This window comes from Myxine glutinosa, chromosome 1, assembly GCF_964187855.1.
Source record: "Myxine glutinosa chromosome 1, kmMyxGlut1.1, whole genome shotgun sequence".
Lineage (NCBI taxonomy): Eukaryota > Metazoa > Chordata > Myxini > Myxiniformes > Myxinidae > Myxine > Myxine glutinosa.
The window spans coordinates 270409174-270435120 of record NC_136261.1 but is presented as its reverse complement, the minus strand read 5'-3'; the positions used below and the strand labels follow the sequence as shown (position 1 = coordinate 270435120).

Genomic DNA, 25947 nt, shown 5'->3' with positions numbered 1-25947 from the left:
TCTCACACTCTTACTATGTCTCTCCGAAAAGATCGACTGGACAACCCTCCCATCTACTTTCTCAACAATCCTCTCCAAGAAGTTCTGTCGCTCAAGCTTTTGGGTCTCACCATCTGCCATGATCTTTCTTGGGAAAACCACATTTCCAAGCTGGCCTCCAAAGCCAGTCGCCGACTGGGCATCCTCCGTCGTGCGAAGTCCTTCCTCGGCCCACCTGAGCTCCTCACCACATACAAGGCTTTCATCCGCAGCTCAATGGAATACTGTTCTCCCCTATGGGCCGGTGCTCCTGCCTCACACCTAGCTCGGCTTCACGCTGTTGAAACCAAAGCTTTCAGAATTATTGGAATCTCCCGCGATGAAGCTATCTCTGAGGGCCTTTCACTCACTCACCGCAGGCAGGTAGGTGGTCTTTCTGTCTTCTACCGACTCCTCTCCGGCCTTGCACCCCCAGCTCTCTCTGTGCTCTGTCCCCCAAATATTCCTACAGGTCGCACAAGATCTGCCAGCAACCCTCTGATGGTTAAACGGCCGAAATCTCGGCTCTCTGCTCACCTTCACTCTTTCATTCCTCTTTTCTCCCGCCTCTGGAACAAACTCCCTCACTCCCTTCAATCCCACTCCTCCCTCCAGGTCTTTAAAACAGCTGTTCACCACCATCTCTTATCTTACCCCATCCAAAACTTTGATCTTTTCTACCCCCGCTAATTCACCCCAGATCCACCTTGTTTGAAATTCCAACTTCTTTCCTGGAAGTCCTGGCAGTGTCCATATGTTTTATACCTCTCCCACCGCCTCCTTCCCATGCCCCCCCCCCCCAAGCCCTCGCCCTCTCTCAGATCTCTCGATGTCTCCATGTCTCTCGGTCCCTGCTCTCAAATGTTGTGTTTGTGTCCTTCCCCCTCTCTCCCCATCTTGTCTCCCGCTCCCGATGTTATATGTTTTATGTGTCGGTTTGTCTTTCTGTGTGATTAATGTTCGCTCTTTCACGAGCCTCGACCTTGTATACAAAAAAAAAAAAAAAAAAAATCCGTTTCTGGTGTTTGTTCCCCCTCCATCCCCTCCCTTACGTCAAACGGCTACACAGCTGACTCCGCACGTGACAAACCCGAATGCCTCAACTCTGTGTTTGCCTCTAAATCTTGTGTCACAAACCCATCCCTCTTTGTACTGTTACGCCCCCCCCCCCCCTTTCCTCTGGTCTCGGTGGACCTCCGAACCCCGAGAGGGTCCCCGGCAGAAAGATGTGTTATCCCTGGTTGAAACCCAGCAGATAACATCCCTCAATGGAACCAGAAAATGAAACAGCCGAACCAATGATGCAACCACACCAAGTTATAAGCAAATGATACTATATTATAAATCACACACAAAGAGCCAGACAGCAATGGGGGCAATCACCCCTACTTTCAAATCTTACGATAATATCCTTGTCAAGCCCCTTAACCCCACTCACGGCACCTCCCCCAATGTCTCTGCTCTCCTCCAAGGCGAAGTCCCAATGTCTCTGTGCGCTCCCGCGATCGGGGAGTCAAGGTCCGGTGGTCAATTGAGGCGTGGACGAGCGAGACGACCCCGAGGTCACGTGCTCAGCCCCCAGCATCACAGCGGTGGCGAGGAACCTCCCAAAGGTGCGCTCCCTCCCGCGATCGGGGAGTCAAGGCCCGGTGGTCAATTGAGGCGTAGACGAGCGAGACGACCCCGAGGTCACGTGCTCAGCCCCCAGCAACACAGCGGTGGCGAGGAACCTCACAAAGATGCGCTCCGACGTACACGTTGCGGTCCAACCCGCGAGCCTCCGTATAATTCTCACGTGTCCCTTTCTGGCACAGCCGTTCCCGGCAATCCACCAGGGTATAATGTACAGCCGACACGACGAAAGCCGGTTCACGGCCGGGTGCTCGCGTGGCCAAGATGACGGATGGCTTTTGCTCCAACCCGGATTATCAAGGCCTGGATCCTCCGGAACCTGAAGGAGAATACCCGACGACACCGGCTCCACGCACTCCGGCGATATTTCTTATCGACTGAACTTCCCTTCAAGGACGCAAAGTTCCCTCACCCAGTACGTCGAACGCTCGGCCCGGAGCTTCAACCACCACCTCTCTTTTTTTCCTTAGCTCCACCTCTTCCGGTCTCGATCCGGATTTCCGGCCACATTTTACCAGGAGCGCTTTTAAATCTTTTACTCACAACAACCCTTTCCCTTAAGTCACAATAAGCATACTATCTAGAATATTTCGAACCAGCAACACTACTCATAACAACAATCATTAAGGCCGAGACCGTAACACTTCCCCCCTTCAGGAAAGAAAGTTTGACCACAGTGAAAACTTTCTTTGCAGGCCAACTTGTAAACAAACCACCTATTGCCTCCTGATAGCACGTTTTCCCGGGAGGCCGAGCTGAGTATTCCCTACATGGACGCCTTTAGGAACGTGAAATTCACGGTTAGTCCGTGCAGGAACATTTACTACATGGACGCCTTTAGGAACGTGGCGTTCACGGTTAATCCGTGTGGGAAAGTTCACGACCGGGACGCCTTTAGGAATGTGGCGTTCACGGTTAATCCGTGTAGGAATTTTGGCTCGGCTGCTCCGCAGCATGAAGTGCTTCAACTCTTTCTAACTTCCCTAAGATTCACGGTTGGACCACCTGTCACTGTAGTCACGTGAATAAAGGTCTCCTCGGCCGCTACCCTGATAGTCGTCCTTTCGGGAGCTGCCGTAACTCTGCGAGCCTCCATAGCAATATCGGCTGCGGCCACCACCAACACGACCGCCAAGTTGTCCTCTTCTGTAGCCCCCTCGACGCCGACGAAATGCCTTCCCTACTGTTATGGTCCGACCCTCCAACTCCTGGTTATTCAGATCCTTTTCTGCATTCCTGGCGTCCTTTGAGTTTTCAAATGTGACAAAGCCAAACCCTCTTGACTTTTGGCTCTCCCTGTCTTTTATCAGCAGCACTTCCAAAAGCGGTCCATATTTGTTGAAGGTAGACTCCAGAACCTCTTCCTTTGTTTTGAAGTTCAGTCCACCTACAAAAAGCTTGCCAACTTTGCCTCCATCCCTGACTGGTGTGGTGTTATTTCCCATATCGGACTTTTTCACAACCATCAGGTAACTAGAAACTTGACCCCCGGCCCAATCATTCCCAACCACAACTGATACTCCCTCTACAGGAAGAGTGGCTTGCAACCCCACGGTGACCGGTCCTGACACCAAATCAGACTCTAGATTGATGACATGAAGGGGAGCGCTAACCCAGCCACCGATCCCTTGTAACCGAACACTATCACCAGTTGCTGTACTCTCCGACAATGGCAAAATGCCTTCAAGCATTAAGGATTGATGTGCTCCTGTGTCCCTCAATACCCTAACAGGTCTTGGGTTAGTCGAGTCTCCCTCCAATGAGACAAACCCCTCATAAATAAATGGTTGGTAACTCTTCTGTGGGCGATTTCTCACGTTTGCCATCGCATTCGGAGTTGTACTAGTCGGACTCCGCTCCTGATTTTCCTTTCCCAAAGCATGACAGTGGGACATCAAGTGTCCTGGTTTATGGCAAAAAGCACAAGTAGGCCCGGAGGAGAACCTCGTGGTCTGCTTCGAGGCCCACGGAGGATACGTCTACCTTGAAACCGTTGACTTCTGACCTCTAGAAGTCGTGATATCAGAGTGGTCCTCCTCTCGAGGCCGCCCCCATGAATTTTCGTTCTCGTGGGGGGAGTTTTGGTGGCGTCTGGATTTGACCAGACACCACCAGGATTTGGAAGAGGGAGATAGGTTTGAGAGATCGGTCTTGAGAGTGGAGAGATATTGTTTCCTGGCTCTCCTGAGGGTGAACACACACTTGTTTCGGGCTTTGTGAAAGGAAATGAGATTTCCTTCCGTTGGATTTGCTTTCCAGGAGACGAAGGCAAGTTGTTTCTGGGCAACAGCCTCACCACAAGATTCTGTGTACCATGGACGGGAGGAAGGGTATGACAACTGACGACGAGATGGGATAAATCTGTGCATGAGAGAGAGAGCAATTTACTTTGGAAGAATTCCCAGGATGAGTTGATGTCAGAGGCGGTAGAGATGGGAGACCAGTCCAGATGATTGATGGCTGCTTGAAGACCGTGCCAGTTGGCCTGAGTGAAATGCCAGACTCGTCGACGCTGAGGAGGCTCTCTGAGAATGGTCAGAGAAATGTCCACTTTAACAAGCACATGATCAGATGAGCCGATTGGAGCAGAAGAAGAGCAGCAGACATTTGCAGGGAAGTTAGTCATAACCAAGTCCAGAAGAGAAGATGCTCCGTTGACTGCGATCCAGGTGGGGAAATTGACAGATTGTGTCAGTCCCAGTGAGTCGCAGAAGTCTTTTGCTGAGGAGCCATGGCTGGTGAGAGAGGTACCCACACCCAGCCAACTGGCATGGTGACAATTGAAATCACCACATATGAGGAAGAGAGAGTTGGGATGAGTAGATAGAAGTTGGTCCATATTATCAGACAGCGAGATGTAGATGGAGTCATCACTGTTTGGTGGACGGTACAACACACATATGAACAAGAGGTGGGAGCGAAGGGGAAGCCATAGCCAGAGGTATTCCTGGGGGTGAGGTGGAGAGAGGGCAGTGCAGGGCGAGTGAGGAAGAGAGTTTTTGATAAAGATAGCAACCCCACCTCCAGGACGAGGCTCAGGTCTATTATACCGGAGGAGGGAGTAACCCGGGAGAGATACTAAGGAATCAGAGACATCATGAAGGAGGAAAGTTTCTGTTAAGCAGATCACGTCTGGTTTGTCAGAAGCAACCTGTATGGGGAGATCAGTCAAGTTTGAGCGAAGGCCCCGGATGTTTGAGGTCCATACCGTTAATGAAGAGGAAAGGGGAGGATCGGATACAGAACAGGGGGGGGGGGGGGGGGGAGGGGTAGGGTAAGATGTGGAAGAGGAGGAAGAGGTAGGGAGAGCTGTTGACAGTGTGTCAGAGATTTCAGAATAGCTCGGAGAAAGGGAAGGATGGGGCGGACAAAAGGTTTGATGGTGATTGGGTGAGGCACAGTGAGGTGTTATTTGAGGAGGTGGAAGAGCGAGGCAGAAGGTTGGGGGAGATGGCGGTGAGAGTTGGAAGGGGGAAGAAGTGTGAAGGACGCTTTGAGGAGGAGGGGTGAGAGGGGGGAAATGGAGAAGAAATGAGGGTGGGTAGATTTGAAGGGTAGGAGCGAGGGGGGAGTTTATGAGGGGAGGGGTTGTGGGGGAGTTTAGGAGGGAACGGACAAGGGGGGGGATTTGAAAGGGATGGGAGATTTGGAGGGGAGGGGTGAGGGGGGAGTCTAGGAGGGGAGGGGTGAGGGGGGAGTCTAGGAGGGGAGGGGTGTGGGGGGAGTTTTGGAGGGAAGGGGCAAGGGGGGAGATTTGAAAGGGATGGGTGATGGGGAAGATTTGGAGGGGAGGCTCAAGGGGGAAGATTTGAAAGGGATGGGTGATGGGGAAGATTTGGAGGTTAGGGGCAAGGGGGAAGATTTGAAAGAGATGGGTGATGTGGAAGATTTGGAGGGGAGGGGCAAGGGGGGAGATTTGGAGGGGAGGGGTGATAGGGAAGTTTTGGAGGGGAGGGGCGAGTTTGGATTTTAGAAAGTGTACGATTAATGGGAAACGAACATTTATTGCAAAATGAGTTTCTTGTGACCTTCGAGTCAAAAATAAGTTTAAGGACGCTGGAGGGGAGGGGGGGGGGGGGGGCGTGCAGTGCAAGTGAGTTTCGGGAATGTAGGAAATAGGAACTGTTAGAGATGGAATTTTTTTTTGGAATGAATAGATTTGGTGAGCAAGTCGAAAGCACCCTTTTAAAGAAGAAGAAAAAGGTGTTATAATATACGACAGAATACAGTACTTCAGGGGAAAGTTTAAACATTTTAAAATTTAACAGTGAAAACTATCTGGGGAAATGGGGGTGAAACACGTGGTCGAAGAACGAACGAATGAATGAATAAGAACAACGTATTAACGAATAAGAACAGAGAAGGAAATGTTTCTTTGGTTTTTTTTGTTGAGATTTTAAACAAGGAAGTATGGGGTGAAAAGACTGGGAAAAACTGAGAGAACGAAAGTAATTGGAGCACAATCGACGGACCGCTGAGAGAAAAACAAAGCCTCAAGATAGGACACGGTACAAGGCCTCAAAAGACGTGGCACAAATTAACCGACGATTTTTTATACAGGTATGAAAGATTAACACCGAGAATCTTCCTAGGGACACACTATAGGTACACACACCGAAAGATAAATACAGTTTCGACAAAAACACAATTGTGAACAATTACTTAACTTCGAAAGCGTGAGAGTGTGGACAGCTTTGAAAAACCGTGCCCTCGCTGACTGAGATCTCGCAAGATCTTTTCTATAGGGTATGTATTGTTGGTGATGATTATGAAGCTTATAACAGTGGTCATGGTGTTGTTGGTGTCTCATGTGCCAAGATGAAAGAAAAGGATTATTACATAAAAATAGCAAAAAGTCTCAAGTTAATGTGGTCTGATGTTGATGGGAAATTATATACGTGGATAAGGTGGAGGAGTTTTTGTCAAACCTCGACTCTGATTCTGCAACTGGACCAGACGGCATCAGCCCACGGGTCTTAAAATCCTGCTCTGCCGCTCTATCTCACCCTCTCTCTGTTCTTTTCACCCTATCTTTTGCTCAAGGTCATCTGCCAGCATCCTGGAAATCAGCTAACATTACCGCTTTACACAAAAAAGGTGCAAAAACAGATCCTTGCAACTACAGACCAATCAGCCTGCTCCCAATTATCAGCAAAGTCATGGAATCCATCATTGCTTCGGATATGAAATCTTTCCTCTTCTCCAATGGCTTGATCTCTGATCATCAATTTGGTTTCAGACCAGGTCACTCTACTCTGGACATGCTGCTTCTGCTGTCTCAACAATGGATGGAGGTCCTCAATGCCAAACAGGAAATCAGAGCTGTCTCCCTTGACATATCAAGGGCCTTTGATATGGTCTGGCACCCAGCTCTGCTCACCAAACTCTCCTCCTATGGTATCCATGGAAATCTCCATGCATGGCTTGCGGACTTCCTCTCTGGTCGTAGTCAACGTGTGGCCCTGAATGGATTTCTCTCATCTCCCCTTCCTGTTCAGGCTGGAGTTCCCCAAGGAAGTGTGCTGGGCCCTGTGCTTTTTCTGGTCTTTATCAATGATCTCTCTGACTCTCTGGAAAATCCTCTCTATCTCTTTGCTGATGACTCCACTCTCTGCCGCTCCATTCCTCTTCCCTCAGATCGGCAGTCTGCAGCCTCCTCACTCTCTGAAGACCTGGACAAAATCACAGACTGGTCAAACAAGTGGAACATGTCTTTCAATCCTGCCAAATCTCACTCTCTTACTATGTCTCTCCGAAAAGATCGACTGGACAACCCTCCCATCTACTTTCTCAACAATCCTCTCCAAGAAGTTCTGTCACTCAAGCTTTTGGGTCTCACTATCTGCCATGATCTTTCTTGGGAAAACCACATTTCCAAGCTGGCCTCCAAAGCCAGTCGCCGACTGGGCATCCTCCGTCGTGCGAAGTCCTTCCTCGGCACACCTGAGCTCCTCACCACTTACAAGGCTTTCATCCGCAGCTCAATGGAATACTGTTCTCCCCTATGGGCTGGTGCTCCTGCCTCACACCTGGCTCGGCTTCACGCTGTTGAATCCAAAGCTTTCAAAATCATTGGAATCTCCCGCGATGAAGCTATCTGAGGGCCTTTCACTCACTCACCGCAGGCAGGTAGGTGGTCTTTCTGTCTTCTACCGACTCCTCTCCGGCCTTGCTCCCCCAGCTCTCTCTGTGCTCTGTCCCCCAAATATTCCTACAGGTCGCACAAGATCTGCCAGCAACCCTCTGATGGTTAAACTGCCGAAATCTCGGCTCTCTGCTCACCTTCACTCTTTCATTCCTCTTTTCTCCCGCCTGTGGAACAAACTCCCACACTCCCTTCAATCCCTCTCCTCCCTCCAGGTCTTTAAAACAGCTGTTCACCACCATCTCTTATCTTCCCCCATCCATAACCTTGATCTTTTCTACCCCCACTAATTCACCCCAGATCCACCTTGTTTGAAATTCCAACTTATTTCCTGGAAATCCTGGCAGTGTCCATATGTTTATACCTCTCCCACCCCCCCCCCTTCACATGCCTCCCCCACTTCACATGCCTCCCCCCCTTCACATGCCTCCCCCCCAAAGCCCTCTCCCTCCCACAGATCTCTCGATGTCTCCATGTCTCTCGGTCCCTGCTCTCAAATGTTGTGTTTGTGTCCTTCCCCCTCTCTCCCCATCTTGTCTACCGCTCCCGATGTTATTTGTTTTATGTGTCTGTTTGTCTTTCTGTGTGATTAATGTTCGCTCTTTCACGAGCCTCGATCTTGTATACCAAAAAAAAAAAAAAAAAAAAAAAAAAATGCCGAAAGGACGAATACCGAACCTCCTAATGTGTCGACACGTGGACAATTTCATTCACTCTAAAACTTATTGATAGACTGGATTCCTTATCTTTTTCATCTTTGGTGAGACCATGCTGTTCTTCTGGGGATCAGCAGGGAACTTTAGAGCACCACAGTATTCACACTCATCAGTCTTCACAGCAATTATTAAAAGCACACACCTCAGATTTGTGGCAGCATTGCTTCTTCTGTTTCTGGCTTGTCTGTGAGCATCAGTGTCTCTTGCCTGTTCTTCCTCTTTGAAGTTTGAACGTTGTCTGGCCTCTCTGTGAGCTTCAGTGTATCTGGCCTGTTCTTCCTTGCTGAACTCAGCACTTTGTCTCATTTTTCTGAGATTTAGTGTTTTTTTACTTGTGCTTGTGTCCTGTCAGCATCTCTGCCTTTTTTTCTTTTGAGCATCATAGCTTCCTCTCAATAAGACAATTTTTCTTTGCTTTTCTTTTCTCTGCATTTTGAACTCTTTTGGTATGTGTTGCACCTTCGAGTGTTCAAAAGCAAACGGACAATGCGGAAACAGCAAATGCCAAACCATGAACCAATAAATTATACGTTATTGTGCCATCTTTTGTGGCATTCAACTGCTTTGTCATCATAGAGTAGGCCATACTTTGTGGGACATGATGAGCTGATTCTCCTGTCTGCTAATTTTCAAAAGGTAGGCCATTGTGAGCCAGTATCCTGACCAAATTCTGCTTCTCTGTGCCCCGTTATCTACAGGGGCACTGCATTTAGCGATTATAGACATACTTCGATAATTATTTGATCGTCCGTCTGAAATTGAATCCCAGAGATTTTGTTTCCTTTGTTCCCACCCACTGCTCCCCCTCCAACTCACTTAATTGTTATGCATTTCATCATTGCAGATAATGGACCAAGCAATGGTTGTTGGGGCTCCAGTGATCGGACTCAATGATTCTGGTGGTGCAAGGATACAGGAGGGAGTCGAGTCACTGGCTGGTTATGCAGACATTTTCCTGGTATGCAGATTTTCCAAAATAATTTAACCAGAAAATCACCTTATTTGATGCATCCGCCTCCTTTTCCACAACCATCGCCAAAAACCATCTCCTGCTCTTCTGAGCCACAGCAGCCACCCTCATTCACACACTTGTCACTTCTTGGCTCAACAATTGCTGTCCCTTCTCACTGGTCTCCTTCTTTCATCTTGAACCCATACCGTCCATTCAAAAAGCCAACATCACTTCTCCAGACTTCCCACGTTTCCCCAACCCTGGCCCTCATCTTCCCTCGCTTCTGTCTCCCCTTTCGCATCTCAATACACTACAAATACTGACTTTTTTTCAAAATCTTGAATTTTGTCCCTGACATCTATTCCTGATATGTCCTATTCCCTCCCCCTCCCACCTCACCGCCACCCTGAAGTCTTCACTCTGCCACTGCACATCTCCTTGCAACCCTCTACTCCAAAAAGGCCAACTCACAATTTTGTAACCCTTTCAGCCAAGTCTCAATCTTTCTACTTCCCTCCCCCTCCCCACCAATGAAAGTCCCTCTCACACTTCTTCTGATGATGCTCTGGTTTAATATTTTTTTCCAATACTTTAAAGTTTTGACAGGTGGATTTTAAAACATTTTATGAGTGGCACCTTTCACCTCTCCCTGCCCCACCCCCTTTCCATCTCCCCTACCCCACTCCCTTTCCATATCCCCCCCGCACCACCCCACCCCTTTTTGATATGCATTTTATTTTGCATCTGCAGAGGAACGTTTTGGGATCGGGGGTTGTACCCCAAATATCGTTAGTGATGGGACCTTGTGCTGGCGGTGCTGTATACTCTCCTGCCCTCACAGACTTCACCTTCATGGTCAAGGTTGTACTAGTTTTGTTCAGTACTTGATAAAAACTGTGGCAACAGTGCTGGTCTGTGCAGCAAAGTGATTTGATTATCCTAAATATGGATTCAACAAAATATTACTTCATTCGTGAGACTTCCTCAATGGCCAGTGTGGTATAAATCAAACTTTATAGCATCACCTCAAACCCCACCATGAAATTGGCTGGGGTGGATGAGAGAGGGATGATGAATGATGACGAATGATGATGATGATGACGAAATGGACTGACGAATGCGAAAAAGGAGATTGGGTTGAAAGGGTTACCAATTGAGGCCGGCGTACACATTTACATGGTCGGGACCCACATGCATGAGATCGATGGGAATTTAAATGTTTTCTTTAATAACTGTACATCCAACTGAATTAATTTGTGGAACGGAAAATGCTCAGGTACAATGTTTTGACCACAGTTATCTTATCGCCTTTTCGAGGAACTAGGGCATGCCCGTACGTGGGTGCCCGTTCCTTGCCAAAAAAAAAAAAAAAACGCTACCCGTACGCTCTACCCCGCCCGTACGCCCGTACGCCCGTAAACAAAAAAAACAACGCTCTTCGCTTCCGCCCTTCGCTCTGGGAGAAATAATGCGCATAAGAAATCGAGAAATTATTATTTTCTCCGGAAGAAATCGAATTACGAACCGTAATGGCGCACGCGCTCGGCTCGGCTCGCAACAACGCGTTCTGTGATTGGCTGCCGGAAGTGAAGTCTTCACTGTCCGGAAGGTCGCAAATCGCAGTTACGATGAATCGCAAATTAGTTTTATTTAGTTTTAAAACATAGTTTAACGGCAACATAGTTTTCCAACGTGAAATAAATGAATACGCTCTCAAATGTGCCGTCCGAGGCAGAGTCTGTTCGCCACGTTCGGCACACGTGATAGCTCGCTGCTCTCTGATTGGTTGAATCGTTTTTTGGACATAGCTCGGTAACTACTTGTCCGATTAATATGAAACCTTGAAAAGGCACATCCTCGGGTCCCCAGCAATATACCTGGCAAGTTTAAAGTATATCGGACCCGTGGTTGTCGAGAAACAGCGGTCACAGACATACATACATACATACATACATACATACATACATACATACACACAGAGATTACTGGAATTATAGATAGATGTGGAAGACCACTCTGTAATCAATTGTCGGAGCCAAGCTTTTGTTTTGTTTTTTAACACAAGACCTAGTCGAGTTGATTTGGCCCTCTGTTTCCTTGTATATTTTCCCAACTATACCAAAATATTTTGTGACGAAGCTATAACTCAAGAACATGATGGAGGCAGAAGGTAAAATTTGCACATTGCTTCGAATCTCTTTTATTTTGAGTTATTTCTTTTGAGCAATTTATTTTATTTTGAGTAAAATTTATTTTGAGTGTCCTAGGTTCATAATACACAGTTGTCGTCACACTCGTCGGTCTATAATGGTTATTTTGTTATTAAAATATATCTATTTTTGCCCTTCACCTACCCATAGCATAATCACATTGTGTACAAATTATTTGTCATTAGTGAACTACACTAATATTTGCAGCACCATGTGATATGGCTACATGAAAGTTGTGCTGATAATTATTGCTCCCTCCTGCCCCGACGACTTGTATGTTTGGAGTGTTCATTGACTGAGCGTGCTTTTGTCATGCTGGTCTTGTTACCACGCGCATGCAAAGCGAAAAGCAGGATTAAGCAATTGGTTCATGTCTGTCCGTCCATCAGGCTTATCAATTTATGATTGTCAGTTTGTGATCGAGGAAGAGCCTATTTAAATTGAAATGCACATGTGCAAAGAGGCGTGAGATATTTTTAGTCTGCCTGCCTGGAAGTCAAACAAAATGGAAAGTCATTCCAAACAGAAAACTTATTGTTTTTAAGGGCATTACAAGGGACATAAATACCAGGCACAAATAACTAATGTAACGTTTTAGATAGGGTGGTGTAATAGATGCTGGGCAAAATGCTGGTAAAACCTGGAATTTATTTACTTTGTATTCCTTTATACTTTTTAAATTGAATTATGCACTTGAAAAATGTATTTAAAAAATCGCCTTCATAATACTTTCAAGAACCATGCAATATATCGATATATAGCATTAGAGGGCATTGCATATTTTTCGGTGTGAAGAGACGGCCATTATGGGTACGCACCGATCATCTCCATCAACTCGTCTTTATTGTCACCATAATCAACATCGGGATTGCATTATTGGATCAAGTTTGTCATTATTATTAAAGGTAAGTTTCATGACCTTAATAACTCAAGAAAATATACTTTATTTTATGTTCTTAATACAGGAAAATAAGTCTGGTGCTGACTTAAAATCTTGGGGTCTTGAATTTGAGCCCCTGTTGTGCTGTTAAACAAGACCAGGTGGGTTGACTCAACCTGTCATCCTTCTGAGGTTAGCAAAGTGAGTACCAGCTTATTTGAAACAGGGAGCACTACATCAGCGGCACAGCCGCGCTTACAGAAAATGATGCAACCAGCAGGCTGCATATGAAATAATTATTATAATAATTCAAGAAAATACATTTTATTTTATGTTCTTAACTCTTTTATTCATGAAAAGAAATCGCACAAAAACGATGCACAAACCATGTTAATTAAGGGTCAATTTGGACATGTTTTTCACTTGAAGTCCCTAACCCTGTTTTCTGCATTATCCCACAAGTTTGTAAATTTGTGGTTCATGGGGATTTTCAAGAACGTAACCCCAGTGAACGGCAAGGCCCTTCCGTATATACTTGAACCCTGTGTGGGGTATCGTGTTCTGTGAACTCTCTAGTTATGTATGCTATGCACCATGCTGGATTGGTTACATGGCTTTGGGTACACACACGCATACATACATATATTGTATATACTAGCAGAATACCCAGATTGGTTACATGGCTTCGGGTACATACATACATACATACACACATGCATACATATATTTATATATACGAGCAGAATACCCACCCTATGGGCGATCTTGTCCCAAGCGTGCAACACATTTTTCTGCCATCGGATATTTTCTGCTGACACAACTGCTTTGACTTGGATTTCTTGCTGATTTCCTTTGGTAATATTGCTCTTGCTAATTTCTATTCAACTTGGGTGGACTTGGTTTTTGAGGCATCTCAATTTTCCAGAAAAAAAAAAAACCCATCAATCGTCACCCGAGCTAACAATACCCATGACCAACCCACACACTCCTCTTTCCCCCCTCCACCATTCCCTCACAATCCCGCTTCAACCTTCACCCAAGCTAACAATACCCATGACAACCCCACACCCCTCCCCTCCACCATACCCTCACAATCAACCATCACCCTAGCAGCAATACCCACGATAATCCCACACCCTTCCTCCCACTCCAACTTCGCCCCACAATCCCTCATCAACCGTCACCTTAGCTAACAATACCCATAACAACCCCACAGCCCTCTCCACACTCTGCCTTCCCCCACAATCCCCCTTCAACCATCACCCTAGTTAACAATACCCATGACCATGCCACACCCCCTCCACCATATCGGAATCCGAGCTCTCAATGCACCGTTTCTCGATGTACCATCACCGGCATGATCATGGTGAGTTTGCAATGCGACGTCACTGGCAAACCTGGAAATCGACGGTGTACGGGTTTTTTCGGCACTTTGTGATTGGCCAAAAAAAATAAAAAAATTCCCTTCAAATTGGACCGTGATTGATTTGCCAATGGTTTTTCAGAATATATATATTTTTTGTCTTTGGGGTCCCCTTTAAGGCTCTTTTGGGTCTTCAAGGTCTTTTCAGTGTTCTGGGTCTTCAGGGTCTTTAAGGGTCTTTGGGGGGTAATTTCAGTCTTCAGGGTATTTTGGGTCTTTTGTGTCCACTGGGTCTTCGGGGTATTTTGGGTCTTCGGGGTATTTTGGATCTCCTGGGTATTTTGGGTCTTCGGGGTATTTGGGGTATTTTGGGTCTTTGGGGTATTTTGGGTCTTTGGGGTATTTTGGGTCTTTGGGGTATTTTGGGTCTTTGGGGTATTTTGGGTCTTTGGGGTATTTGGGGTAATTTTGGTCTTTGGGGTATTTTGGGTCTTTGGGGTATTTTGGGTCTTTGGGGTAATTTGGGTCTTTGGGGTAATTTGGGTCTTTGGGGTAATTTGGTTCATCTGGGTCCTTTGGGTCCTTTTGAGTCCTCAGGGTTTTTTGGGTCCTCGGAGGGGAGGGGGGGGGGGGGGGGTGGGGGGTGGGGTGGGGAATTTTGGGTCCTCTGGGTACTTTAGGTTAAGTATTTCAGGTTAAAATTGTGGGTGGCATCAAGTCAGCTGTCCAACCAATGGGTGAAGAGCAGATATACATACATACATACAAACACTTGCTCCATTATATATAGATTGGTAAAAGATAGCACACTGAACTGTAAAATAAAATTTAAATTCTTTATTAAAAGCCTTACGTTTCGAGAACAAAAGTTCTCTTCCTCAGAGGCGTTCAGGGTGGCGACATCTTTAAGTTCTGTCGGGGAGAGTGATCGAAGATTGAATATTGTGCACAGACGCATCAATTGAGCATTATGTTTCTGTAACCCTTTTGATCACAGAACACGTCCTATCTGTTTATCACTGGACCTGATGTGGTGAAGTCTGTCACAAATGAAATGGTCACACAGGAGGAGCTTGGAGGAGCCCACACACACACAGCAATCTCTGGTAATTTCTTCCCTTTTTCCATGTTTCTTTTTATGTCTCCACTGACTAAGTCGCCGGAGGCGTTGTGTTTTCAGGTTGTCCGTCCGTGCATCCATCATAGGTTTTCGTTACCACGATAACTTGACAACACCTGAAGGGATTTTAATCAAACGTAGATCAAGTATGTACTATGATGTAAAGATGAACTGATTCGATTTTGGGGTGAAGAGGTCAGAGGTCTCGTGATGTAAAAATCCTGTTACTGTGCTAACTTGTGAACCAGTGATGGTATTTTGACCAAACTTGCTACAAGTACATAATATGATGCAAAGACTAACTCATTAGATTTCGGCATCAAAGGTCAGAGGTCATGTCAGGTGAAAATGTGATGCTTGAGAACAGCTGAATAGATTTAAATCAAACTTGGTACAAGTATGTATAATGATGTAATAATGTTGGCGGAGGCATATCAGTCGACGTCGCGACGTCGAAGAGTGCCATTCCAGTTTGAAACAATTTTTATGAACCCATTTTGGTGAGAATTCTCCAAAGCGAAGTGTCACTATCTTACTTGCATTTCTTGGGGATGATCAATTTGAAAATGATTAGCCATACGAAGTTGAAATTGTTTTTCATCATGTATTGGCAAAGGATTACATTTTGGTCAGTCTAATACAAATTGCATCAACAAAGTCCTAAATCAGTTTTTCCTGTCTATCCTATTGCTCTAGAATGCAAAGGCAAATAAGTCCAAATTTTGTTGAGACCTTCATTGTGAAAAGTCTGAAATAACCAATGAGCTATTTGTCATGGTACATTGTATGGAACTAGCAGAGTACCCATTTTACGGCCGATCATCCAAACATGCAATCTGTTCTTCTGACGCATCCTTTTATCTGGGTGATGTATAGGCAACAGACTGCTGCCTTATTCTCTCCTGAAAAACGAAATTAACCCAGGTTATGTACATGAAGCAAAAATGCCTACTGCTTATGTGCATATACGTATAATACAACGTGGTTAATTCCAATTGCACTGGCCCATCGGCTGGTACTCGAGGCTGGAAGCCTGAGTCCTACGCATAGTCACCTTCACAAGGCCTTTGATGCCTATCTGCTCCAACCTTTCGATATTTGATGATCCTTTTAACAGTCACCTATGTTCAATGTCAGTGTGGCCAGAATGCTGGAGCTTAATAGTGACCAGATTGGATTCAAAACTGTTTACACTGGGGGCTACTGTTACCACAGTGTGCTGAAACATGGGAAGAAGTGGGCTAATTTTAAACCTGCCCCACTGTCAATGCAGACACCTGTAAAAACAGGCCAAGAAGTGGAGAATCTGCTCAACAAAATTGTTGCGCAATATTATGTCAAAACATTCTACAACAACGCTTTCAGACAGTGGGGGCAATTAAGTCACTCGGACTGATATTAGATACAGTATAATCTATTGAGACTGCTTTGTACCCTAAGAAAATTTGAGGATCGGGGAGGAAGGGAAGGGTGAAGTGGGAGGGACGGAAGAGTTAATTCAAGATCTTTACAGATGTGCTCCATGGTCTTTTAATGCTGGTGTTCCATTCACGAAGGTGACCTTGATGTGAGGTTCTGCTGTGGTTTTTGTGATGCAACATTAATGTGAAAGGTCAGATTTTTAATGAATTTTATTGGACATAACTTTGTGGTCTGATTAAAGAGGTGGTCACTTTAAAGAGGTTTTCTCATCATGAGAGGTGGGAAAGCATTGATAGTTTCATTCAGAATTGCACTTATTTCATGATAACATAATGCATATGTGGATTCATGGCATATAGAGAAAAGTCAGACAGTGAGTATATGGTGTTTTTGGGGGGATGGGGGGTGGGGGGAACAATAAATAATGCTATATTTTAAAAGTAAAAGTTCTAAATTTTGTTCTAAGATTTGAAAATCATTTACTAGTTGTATGATAAATATTCGAACTAAAAAAGTCGTTTTATTCTTCCCTATCTTCCACAGCAGAAATTGTCATTTTTCTCAAAACAATAAAACTGGATTTATGGCATTTTGGAACCAAGCTCTTCATATATACATACACTTGCTCCATTATATATAGATAGATGTCAATGAAAGGGTATCTCATGTTCTTTAGGTAGGAATGCAAATGAATTGGGTGGGGGGAAGGGTGGGGGACTGGGAGGGATGGAAGGGGAGGAAGGGGAGGAGTCTCTCAGACGCACCCCTCGACCTCCAACCCTGAAGCCGTCACATAACTCTATGAATCGACAGGTTGCTTTGCAACTGCGGATGCTGGTTAAAGCCACTAGACCTAGCGGGGTCCTCGCGTCCAATTAAACCGCACTACCACTGGTGGTTTGGTGACCTTAACTAGAGAACCGTGCTCTCGACTCAGCACCCTGTCTACTTACAACATACAACTGAGTGAAACAGTGAGAGAGAGTCGGCTATTTCAGAGTGAACCAGTGGGGTATAACTTCCTGTCTATCCACTATGCACACACTTTGCCAGACCATTGAGGGAAAAGACACAATCTAGCCCGTTTGAAAGATGCTCATCAGGCCCAAAGCAGCAATCATTTATTTACACAAGTAAACAATCAAGGAGCAGCACGTATTTACAGTCACAATGGGCAAGCAGTTATTTACAACCAGCCATTTAATGAGCACATGTTACAAGCAGGCAAAGACACAGAAGAGCAGACTTGACCCCGAGCACATAAGTTTTTCTACCCCTTGTAAGACGTTATTACAAAGGGATGAACATGATGGGCATCTCGATCACACAGGAAATGCAGAGAGGAAGAAGAAGATAGAGACAGAGCAGAGCGTGGTTACGGCCCATTGCTTACCCAAAGCAAACGAGTGGGTTTACGTTGGTCTATGTTGCTGTGAAGGGAGGGGAGAGGGAGGAGGGAAGATGTGGTGGGAATGTTGGAGCAGTGTCGGATATCGTGCATTTCTGGAGCCGCCAAGTCGGGGGACCCCCTCCATTCACACACCACCGGTGGTTCGGCAAGCAGGAACAAACAAGAATAGCTGCAGCCATTGTGGCTCAGACAGCCAAATGACAGAGGCTTCGTACAGACTTCGTACAGTCATCATCATAATCTTCATCCTCATCATCAGTATTGAAAAACAAACCAAATGAAAACTGAGTATGCCCTTTCAACGTGCGTCATCGCCTGGAGATGGAATAGGGAGAGATGGAGTACAACCAAATTGGAACATACTGGTCCCCTCCCCTACCCCCCCCCCCCTCCCCCCTTCCCCGATACAGAATGACGCATGTTGGAAAGGCAAATTTCACTCTCCATCTCTTTCATACTTGGCTCTTCAGGTGTCGCTCATCGTGCATTTGACTCGGACATCGATGCTCTGCTTCACCTGCGGAATTTTATGGACTTCTTACCACTGAGCAACCGAGAAGCAGCACCAGTACGAGACTACCATGATCCTAGGTATTTTACCAATTCTTTATGGGTAAATCAATAGTTGGCTGCTCACAATCATAATGCTGCTCAGCATCACTATGACTACTTTGCTCCCATCCTCAATCTCAACACAAGTTAACAATGCTCCCTCTTCCCTCCCCACCCTACCCCCTCCATCCCCCTCCGCCCTCAACCTTACCCCCCCCCCCCCTCACCCACCGGCCCTTGTATTTCTCCCCCTGTCCCTGTCCCTGTCCTTGCCCTTGCTTTACCATCAGTGACAGGGTGATTCCTGCATTGGACTATATTGTTCCAATAGAGAGTACAAAGGCTTACGACATGTTAGACATCATCCATGCTGTACGTGAGCTGGGAGCCTGGGAGTAGGAAATTAGTGAGCATAGCTTGTACTTTTACAGAAATTGTGGATGTTATGGTAAAAGCTGAACTTGACAAAGATGTTCATGGATGTTCTTTCCCCAGGAGGCTGGTTTCATAACCGTCTATACATACATACATACATACATACATACATACATACATACATACAGTGCATTCAGAAAGTATTCAGACCCCTTCACTTTTTTCACACTTTGTTATGTTGCAGCCTTATGCTGAAATCGTTTAAATTCATTTTTTCCCTCATCAATCTACACTCAATACCCCATAATGACAAAGATAAAACAGGATTTTAGAAAATTTTACAAATTTATTAAAAAGAAAAAACTGAAATATCACATTGATATAAGTATTCAGACCCTTTGCTATGACACTTGAAATTTAGCTCAGGTGACTCCCATTTCCCTTGATCATCTTTGAGATGTTTCTACACCTTGATTGGAGTGCACCTGTGGTAAATTCAATTGATTGGACTTGATTTGGAAAGGCACACACCTGTCTATATAAGGTCTCACAGCTGACAATGCATATCAGAGCAAAAACCAAGCCATGAGGTCGAAGGAACTGCCTGCAGAGCTCAGAGACAGGATTGTGTCGAGGCACAGGTCTGGGGAAGCCTACAAAAAAATTTCTGCTGCATTGAAGGTTCCCAAGAGCACAGTGGCCTCCATAAGTCTTAAATGGAAGAGGTTTGGAACAACCAGGACTTTTCCTAGAGCTGGCCGCCCGGCCAAACTGAGCAATCGGGGGAGAAGGGCCTTGGTAAGAGAGGTGACTAATGACCCGATGGTCAATCTGGCTGAGCTCCAGAGATCCTGTGTGGAGATGGGAGAAACTTCCAGAAGGACAACCATCACTGCAACACTCCACCGATCTGGGCTTTATGGCAGAGTGGCCAGTCGGAAGCCAAACAGTTCAATCTTGGTTTCATCAGACCACAGAATCTTGTTTCTCACAGTCTGAGAGTCCTTTAGGTGCTTTTTTTGCAAACTCCAAGCGGGCTTTCATGTGTCTTTCACTGAGAAGAGGCTTTCGTCTGGCCACTCTGCCATAAAGCCCAGATCGGTGGAGCGATGCAGTGATGGTTGTCTTTCTGGAAGTTTCTCCCATCTCCACACAGGATCTCTGGAGCTCAGCCAGAGTGACCATCGGGTTCTTGGTCACCTTTTACCAAGGCCCTTCTCCCCCGATTGCTTAGTTTGGCCGGGCGGCCAGCTCTAGGAAGAGTCCTGGTTGTTCCAAACTTCTTCCATTTAAGAATTATGGAGGCCACTGTGCTCTTGGGAACCTTCAATGCAGCAGAATGTTTTTTGTAGGCTTCCCCAGATCTGTGCCTCGACACAATCCTGTCTCTGAGCTCTGCAGGCAGTTTCTTCGACCTCATGGCTTGGTTTTTGCTCTGATATGCATTGTCAGCTGTGAGACCTTATATGGACAGGTGTGTGCCTTTCCAAATCATGTCCAATCAATTGAATTTACCACAGGTGGAGTCCAATCAAGGTGTAGAAACATCTCAAAGATGATCAAGAGAAATGGGAGGCACCTGAGCTAAATTTCAAGTGTCATCGCAAAGGGTATGAATACTTATGTCATATTTCAGTTTTTTATTTTTAATAAATTTGCAAAACTTTCTAAAATCCTGTTTTCTCTTTGTCATTATGGGGTATTGAGTGTAGATTTATGCAGGAAAAAATGAATTTAAACGATTTCAGCATAAGGTTGAAACATAACAAAATGTGAAAAAAGTGAAGGGGTCTGAATACTTTCTGAATGCACTGTATATACATACATACATACATACAGTGCCCTCCATAAGTATTGGAATAGTGAAGTCAAATGGGCTATTATTGCTATGAACTCAATAAATTTGAATTTGAGATCAAAAGATGAATATGAGGCAAGAGTACAGAAGGTCAGCTTTTATTTTTTGGTATTTATATGCTTATATGTTTTACCATTGTAGAATAATAGCACTTTTTATGTTCAGTCCTCCCATTTTAGGTAAGCATAATTATTGGAACAAATGACTGACAGGTGTTTCTTGTTGCTCAGGTGTGTCTTATTGTATTGATTGTTCACACATAAAAGAGCTGTGAATGTCCACTGTTGGTTTTAGCCTTTGCTTTTGCTTTGGGAATCTGTCTTTGGATTTGGGGTGGGATAATATTCATCTTTTGATATCAAATCCAAATTTATTGAGTATATAGCAATAATAACAAATTTGGCATCTCTGTTCCAATACTTATGGAGGGCACTGTACATAGACATAAACAATTACCCTCTTCTATTTTAAAGCAGGTATTATATTTGCCTGAAGTGTATTATCCAATTGTCAGATTTTATTTTAATATATAATTTTGTACACATGCTGTGGGTATGAAGTTGAAATTATTCATTTGGCACATTTGTATTCTGTCAACCAGACTTTTGAAACGTGTCCTGATATGCTGTCTTGTGCTATAGATTGTGGATGAGGGAGACTTTTTCGAGATAATGCCAAATTATGCCAAGAACATTGTTGTTGGATTCTGTCGCATGGCCGGCCGCACCGTCGGCATTGTTGGAAACCAACCCAAGGTTGCTTCTGGTCAGTAACCCAACAATTAATTCAGTGCTGCTACGTTATTAATATTGTGACAACATTCGTATCTATTGTTGTGTAAATTTGAGCCTTAAAATGTGGCCAATTAATGCATCGACTGAGCTCAGAACTCAAAAACCCAAGGACCATAAACATTGATGCAAACATCAACCTGTACATTCAAATGAATCTTGTTCTTGTCGTTTTGACTTTCATTTTGCTTTTCTTTTGGTTTGTTTAATTATTTTTTTCCACCATTTTGCAGGTTGTTTGGACATCAACGCATCCATAAAAGGGGCTCGCTTTGTGAGGTTCTGTGATGCCTTCAACATTCCTATCCTCACCTTTGTAGATGTTCCTGGTTTTTTGCCTGGTAAAGACATTGATCCCTCTTTCTGGGAGCTTGCGCAGGTGGTGCTCACTTGTGAAGGCAACGGATAATGTCTGCTTTTCAGAATCGTATGAATGTTACAATTGGTCGGACAGCCAATTGATCAATTTTCATCGAACCCATTTTTGTCGGATAATTTTTTTGTTGATTTATTCATCTCCAGCACATGTTTGATGATATCCAGGGGGTGAGGGGTGGGAGTGATGATGTCACCCTGGGGGGAAATGAGAAAAGTCTGAAATCCAAGAAGGCCACTATGACTAGATAAGGTACAAACATTACAATGTCCTTTTATATTGTTACGGAATTGGGCGACGGCACTCCCCTTACCGAGGGGGGTTTAATCCCCTCGTCTTTTTAAGCTGGCCGCGTCCGTTCCTGGACCCACCCCGCTCCTCTGTGCGATAGGATTGGCCAAGGTGATTGGTCAAGGGATTCCCGGACACCTCCGCCAACCCCTCCACAAAGCAGGTGGATGGCTCCGCTCGAATCCCGGACAAGATGGTATTTGCCGAGCGGTTTAGCAATCCGGAATTCGAGCCGTTAGCAATTGACTAAACCCGATTGTAAGCGGTTCTGCCAAAATCGTGCCACAGGTATTCAATAGGGAAAACACGAAGACGATCGGACGAGAATGAAAGCCAGATGAGTACGGAGGAACAGGTATTTATTAACTATTATTTACGAAACCAAAGAAACCAAAGGAGAGGAAAAGAAACGAAAGTAATTTACAGAAGAAGAAGAAGACAGTGCAATCCTTAGACAAGCTTACTTATGGAAATTCCCAGACAACACAGACAGCACAAACTCACGTACACGAATGGGGAATTGCAGGCAGGAATGGCTGGCCGAAGGATGAGGTTCAGGTCCGTGCAGAACGGCAGGGCTGGAGGCGAGCGGTCGCCGACTTCCCGCACTCTGGTTCACACGGCGGGGGCTGTTTGAAGCAGCGTCTCTCTCTCGTACCTCTGCAGGTTGCGCGTCTCTCTCAGGCCTCGTAACTTGCTCAACACTCAAACGCCGTTTTCATAAACACTTGCACGCTCACCACTCCACAGAACTCCAAACTTGTTCAAGCACCTCCCTCCACAGAACTGCGGTGGGGGCTTCGCGCGACGGGCTATATCGCCACCCCCGTGGAATCCTCTCGAACCTCCTCGATCTTTCTGCCCCCGCCCTCTCAAGCCATGCCCACCGATTCTTGGTTGGTCGGCAAGGGCTGGCTGACTCCACCTTTGATGACTAGGGCTCCCTGGCTCCACCTTGTATGACGAGGTGGGGCCATGCCCTTCTTCTCCGATCCTGGCCTCGTGGGCAATGGAGGTTTGGAGCGAGCGCTAAGGCGGCTGCGGCTGGCAGAGGCGCTTTGGGGAAATTGAAAAGGGGGACTATCTTATTTGTTTGATGCAACGCAGAGTCAACTATTGGAAACACAGCCTTACCTGAAACACATAATAACGATATAACTACGAAAGGGCCTATGATTTGCTACGTGTTGCAATGTGGACTAACTAAGGTGCAATTATTTCAATTAACAGCCAATTAAGGGGAAATGTACACAGGGGTTATTTATAAGGGAATTTACTACTACATTTACATGTGAAGGTTCTAAAAACCGCAACAATATGTTCAGATATGAAGAATCTGATGCCACAACTATTTCTTTTTTTTAAAATGTCAGTCATGCATATTGCCACAAATGGCTGTTGATGTGAAGGAAAATGACCTGGTCACAAATTAATCAATCATATAATGTAAGATTATGACCAAAGTATGTTTTCAGTTGCTAGTATATCCCTGGTGTTGGGCTAGCGGCTAGGGTGCCGGCTTAGGATCCAAGGATCCTGGGTTTGAATCCCGGTCGATCGCTGAATTAACGCCAGGGGGGTTGACTCAGCCTGTCATCCTTCCGAGGTCGGCTAATTGAGTACCAGTTCACTGGTAATTCCCTGTTTGTCGTTAAAGGCGGCAAAAAGGGTTGGCGTCAGGAAGGGCATCCGGCCGTAAAGCATTGCTTCAAATAGGGGACCGAAAAACAACAACAACCACGGTTCCCGAAAAAGGCCAACCCCCGCTTTGCGGGGAAAAATGGCCTCTAAAGGTGTTTTTTTTTTTTTTTTTAAATGTTTTCAGTTGCACAGAGAATCAAACGACATCATAGCTTCTTGGAACAATGCGGATGAAATAATGTGACACAATGTAGATTCTAAAAATGGCAACCAATATGCACATGTAGCATATTATACCCACACTTTCTGAAAAAATGGGGGGGATATTGTAATGGGCTCCGTCTGTCTGTCCGTCCGTCATGCCATCTCCTAAACGGTTGGGCAGAAATTCGCCAAACTATACCATATATGTATATATATATATATATATATATATATATATATATATATATATATATATATATATATATATATATATTGTTACGGACACGACTTTGATGTTATGATGGGCCGAGCGGAATGGCCGCCGTGTTCGCACAGTTTACCCGATTCCACCCGACGTTGACCAAATCACGCTATGCTAAATCAATGAAGGAAAGGACACAACGGCTGGGATAAATGAAACAACACAAGGGGTACAGTTCTCAAGACCTCCGGAGGAGGATATAATTGGTGGTGCAGAAAAGGGGTAGATTACAAGGTAAGAGGTAAAGCACAGAAAAGGTGGGCACTTAGACACAATCTTATCTATTCCTGACAGACCACAGACAAACGGAACAAGACTGACTTACACAGGGATTGATGGCAGGGAAGGACAGGCAGTCGATAGCACAAGGTGCACCTTGGCTCAGGGGCAGAATCAAACACGGTCCGGTCCAGAGATGCGGGGAGGTATTGCAGCGCTCAGAGGTGGCGTCTCTCTTCCTTCAAGTCCAGCGCGTATCTGACGTCACCTCCCTCTTCCTGCGCATGCTCAGCGGGGAGTGACACGCCCTCGGCTCGTTGGCTCCGCCCCAGATGGAATCGGTCCGCCGCTTCTATTGGGTGCGGGGGGTTACCGGGCTCCGCCCTTGACGAGGAGCTGACAGCGAGCCCCTACGTGGTAACCCCGTCGGAGCACATGTTCGATGGCGGCTAACCAAGCCGGAGTGAGGACGCGCACTCCCCGCGCCGCCGCCGTTGTTGTTGCTGTTGTTGTTGTTGTTGTTGTTGCTGAACCGTGAGGAAGAGCTGCGGGGAGGTATTGGGAGGTCCTAAACTTCCTAACGGTGCCATACAATCACATTCTGGTGCAACGAAGAGTCAGAATTAATGGAAACGAGTCCTTAACTGACAGACTAAGAATAACTAGCAAGATGTCCTAAAGTTGTCTACGTGAGATGCGGTGGACCTGGATGCGACATTTAATGGGGGAAATAGGGGAAGGTCGGGTCTACAGAGTGTTGTTTACAGAAAATGGGACTAGGGAATGGGGGATTGGGGATAGTTGGGAAGTATTGGGGAAATAGGGGAATATTTACAAGCGGATATGGATGGAGGCCAATCTCATATCCGCAACATTGCACCCTTCTCTACCTCGGGGCGTCCCGACCCGATAAATTTTTACTTACTTTAGTGTGGCACTCAGATGTAGTTCCCTCTACTATTAACTCAACCCTGAGTGCGACAGTTTTACAGATGTTCACAAATGAGTAAATATGTCCCCCTGCGACGTTGCACCCTTCTCCTCACAGAAACACACCCACAGGATAACCGAATCGCGGAAAGAATCCTCAAACTAAACATACAGCCGGTAGGGAGCATCATTTACACAAGACTGATATTTACACTACGATCCAGGACCTGTTCTTTGAGGAACACATGCAGATGTTATGCATAGAGAGAGCACGCATGCCAGCATCGATACACCAACCCACGAGTGCCCTGTGGCCCTATGGCCTTTAATAATGTGCAGAGCACCCCATCCAAGCACCAAAAGCACCACCCCATACGCACAGTCAGCACCATCCGGTGCACCAATAAAGTGTTCAGTAACAATGCACAATTAAGTGTCCACGGTCACCGGTGGTGTCGCAGCCGGCCGATGTTCTGCCGCTGGTCTTGCCTTCATGGAGTGCACTTGGCCTTCTGGCTTCTTTAGGAATAAAGAAAGGCGCCAACCGCGTCCATTTCTAAATTGTGGCCGTCAGGGGGG

The 25947-nt window shown here is 45.7% G+C and overlaps 2 protein-coding genes across 3 annotated transcripts in view; both read left to right on the top strand.

Moving 5' to 3' along the window:
• The window catches only part of FAXDC2 (fatty acid hydroxylase domain containing 2), an 881086-nt gene that overhangs the window by 446447 nt on the left and 408692 nt on the right, over positions 1–25947 (top strand). The window lies entirely within an intron of this gene.
• The window catches only part of PCCB (propionyl-CoA carboxylase subunit beta), an 89057-nt gene that overhangs the window by 17164 nt on the left and 45946 nt on the right, over positions 1–25947 (top strand). The window contains exons 5-11 of the mRNA XM_068131854.2: positions 9356–9469; positions 10214–10324; positions 14914–15022; positions 18340–18460; positions 18712–18793; positions 21296–21419; positions 21679–21786. Of these exons, the coding sequence (XP_067987955.2) occupies positions 9356–9469; positions 10214–10324; positions 14914–15022; positions 18340–18460; positions 18712–18793; positions 21296–21419; positions 21679–21786 (769 nt within the window). The remainder of the gene's footprint in view (positions 1–9355; positions 9470–10213; positions 10325–14913; positions 15023–18339; positions 18461–18711; positions 18794–21295; positions 21420–21678; positions 21787–25947) is intronic.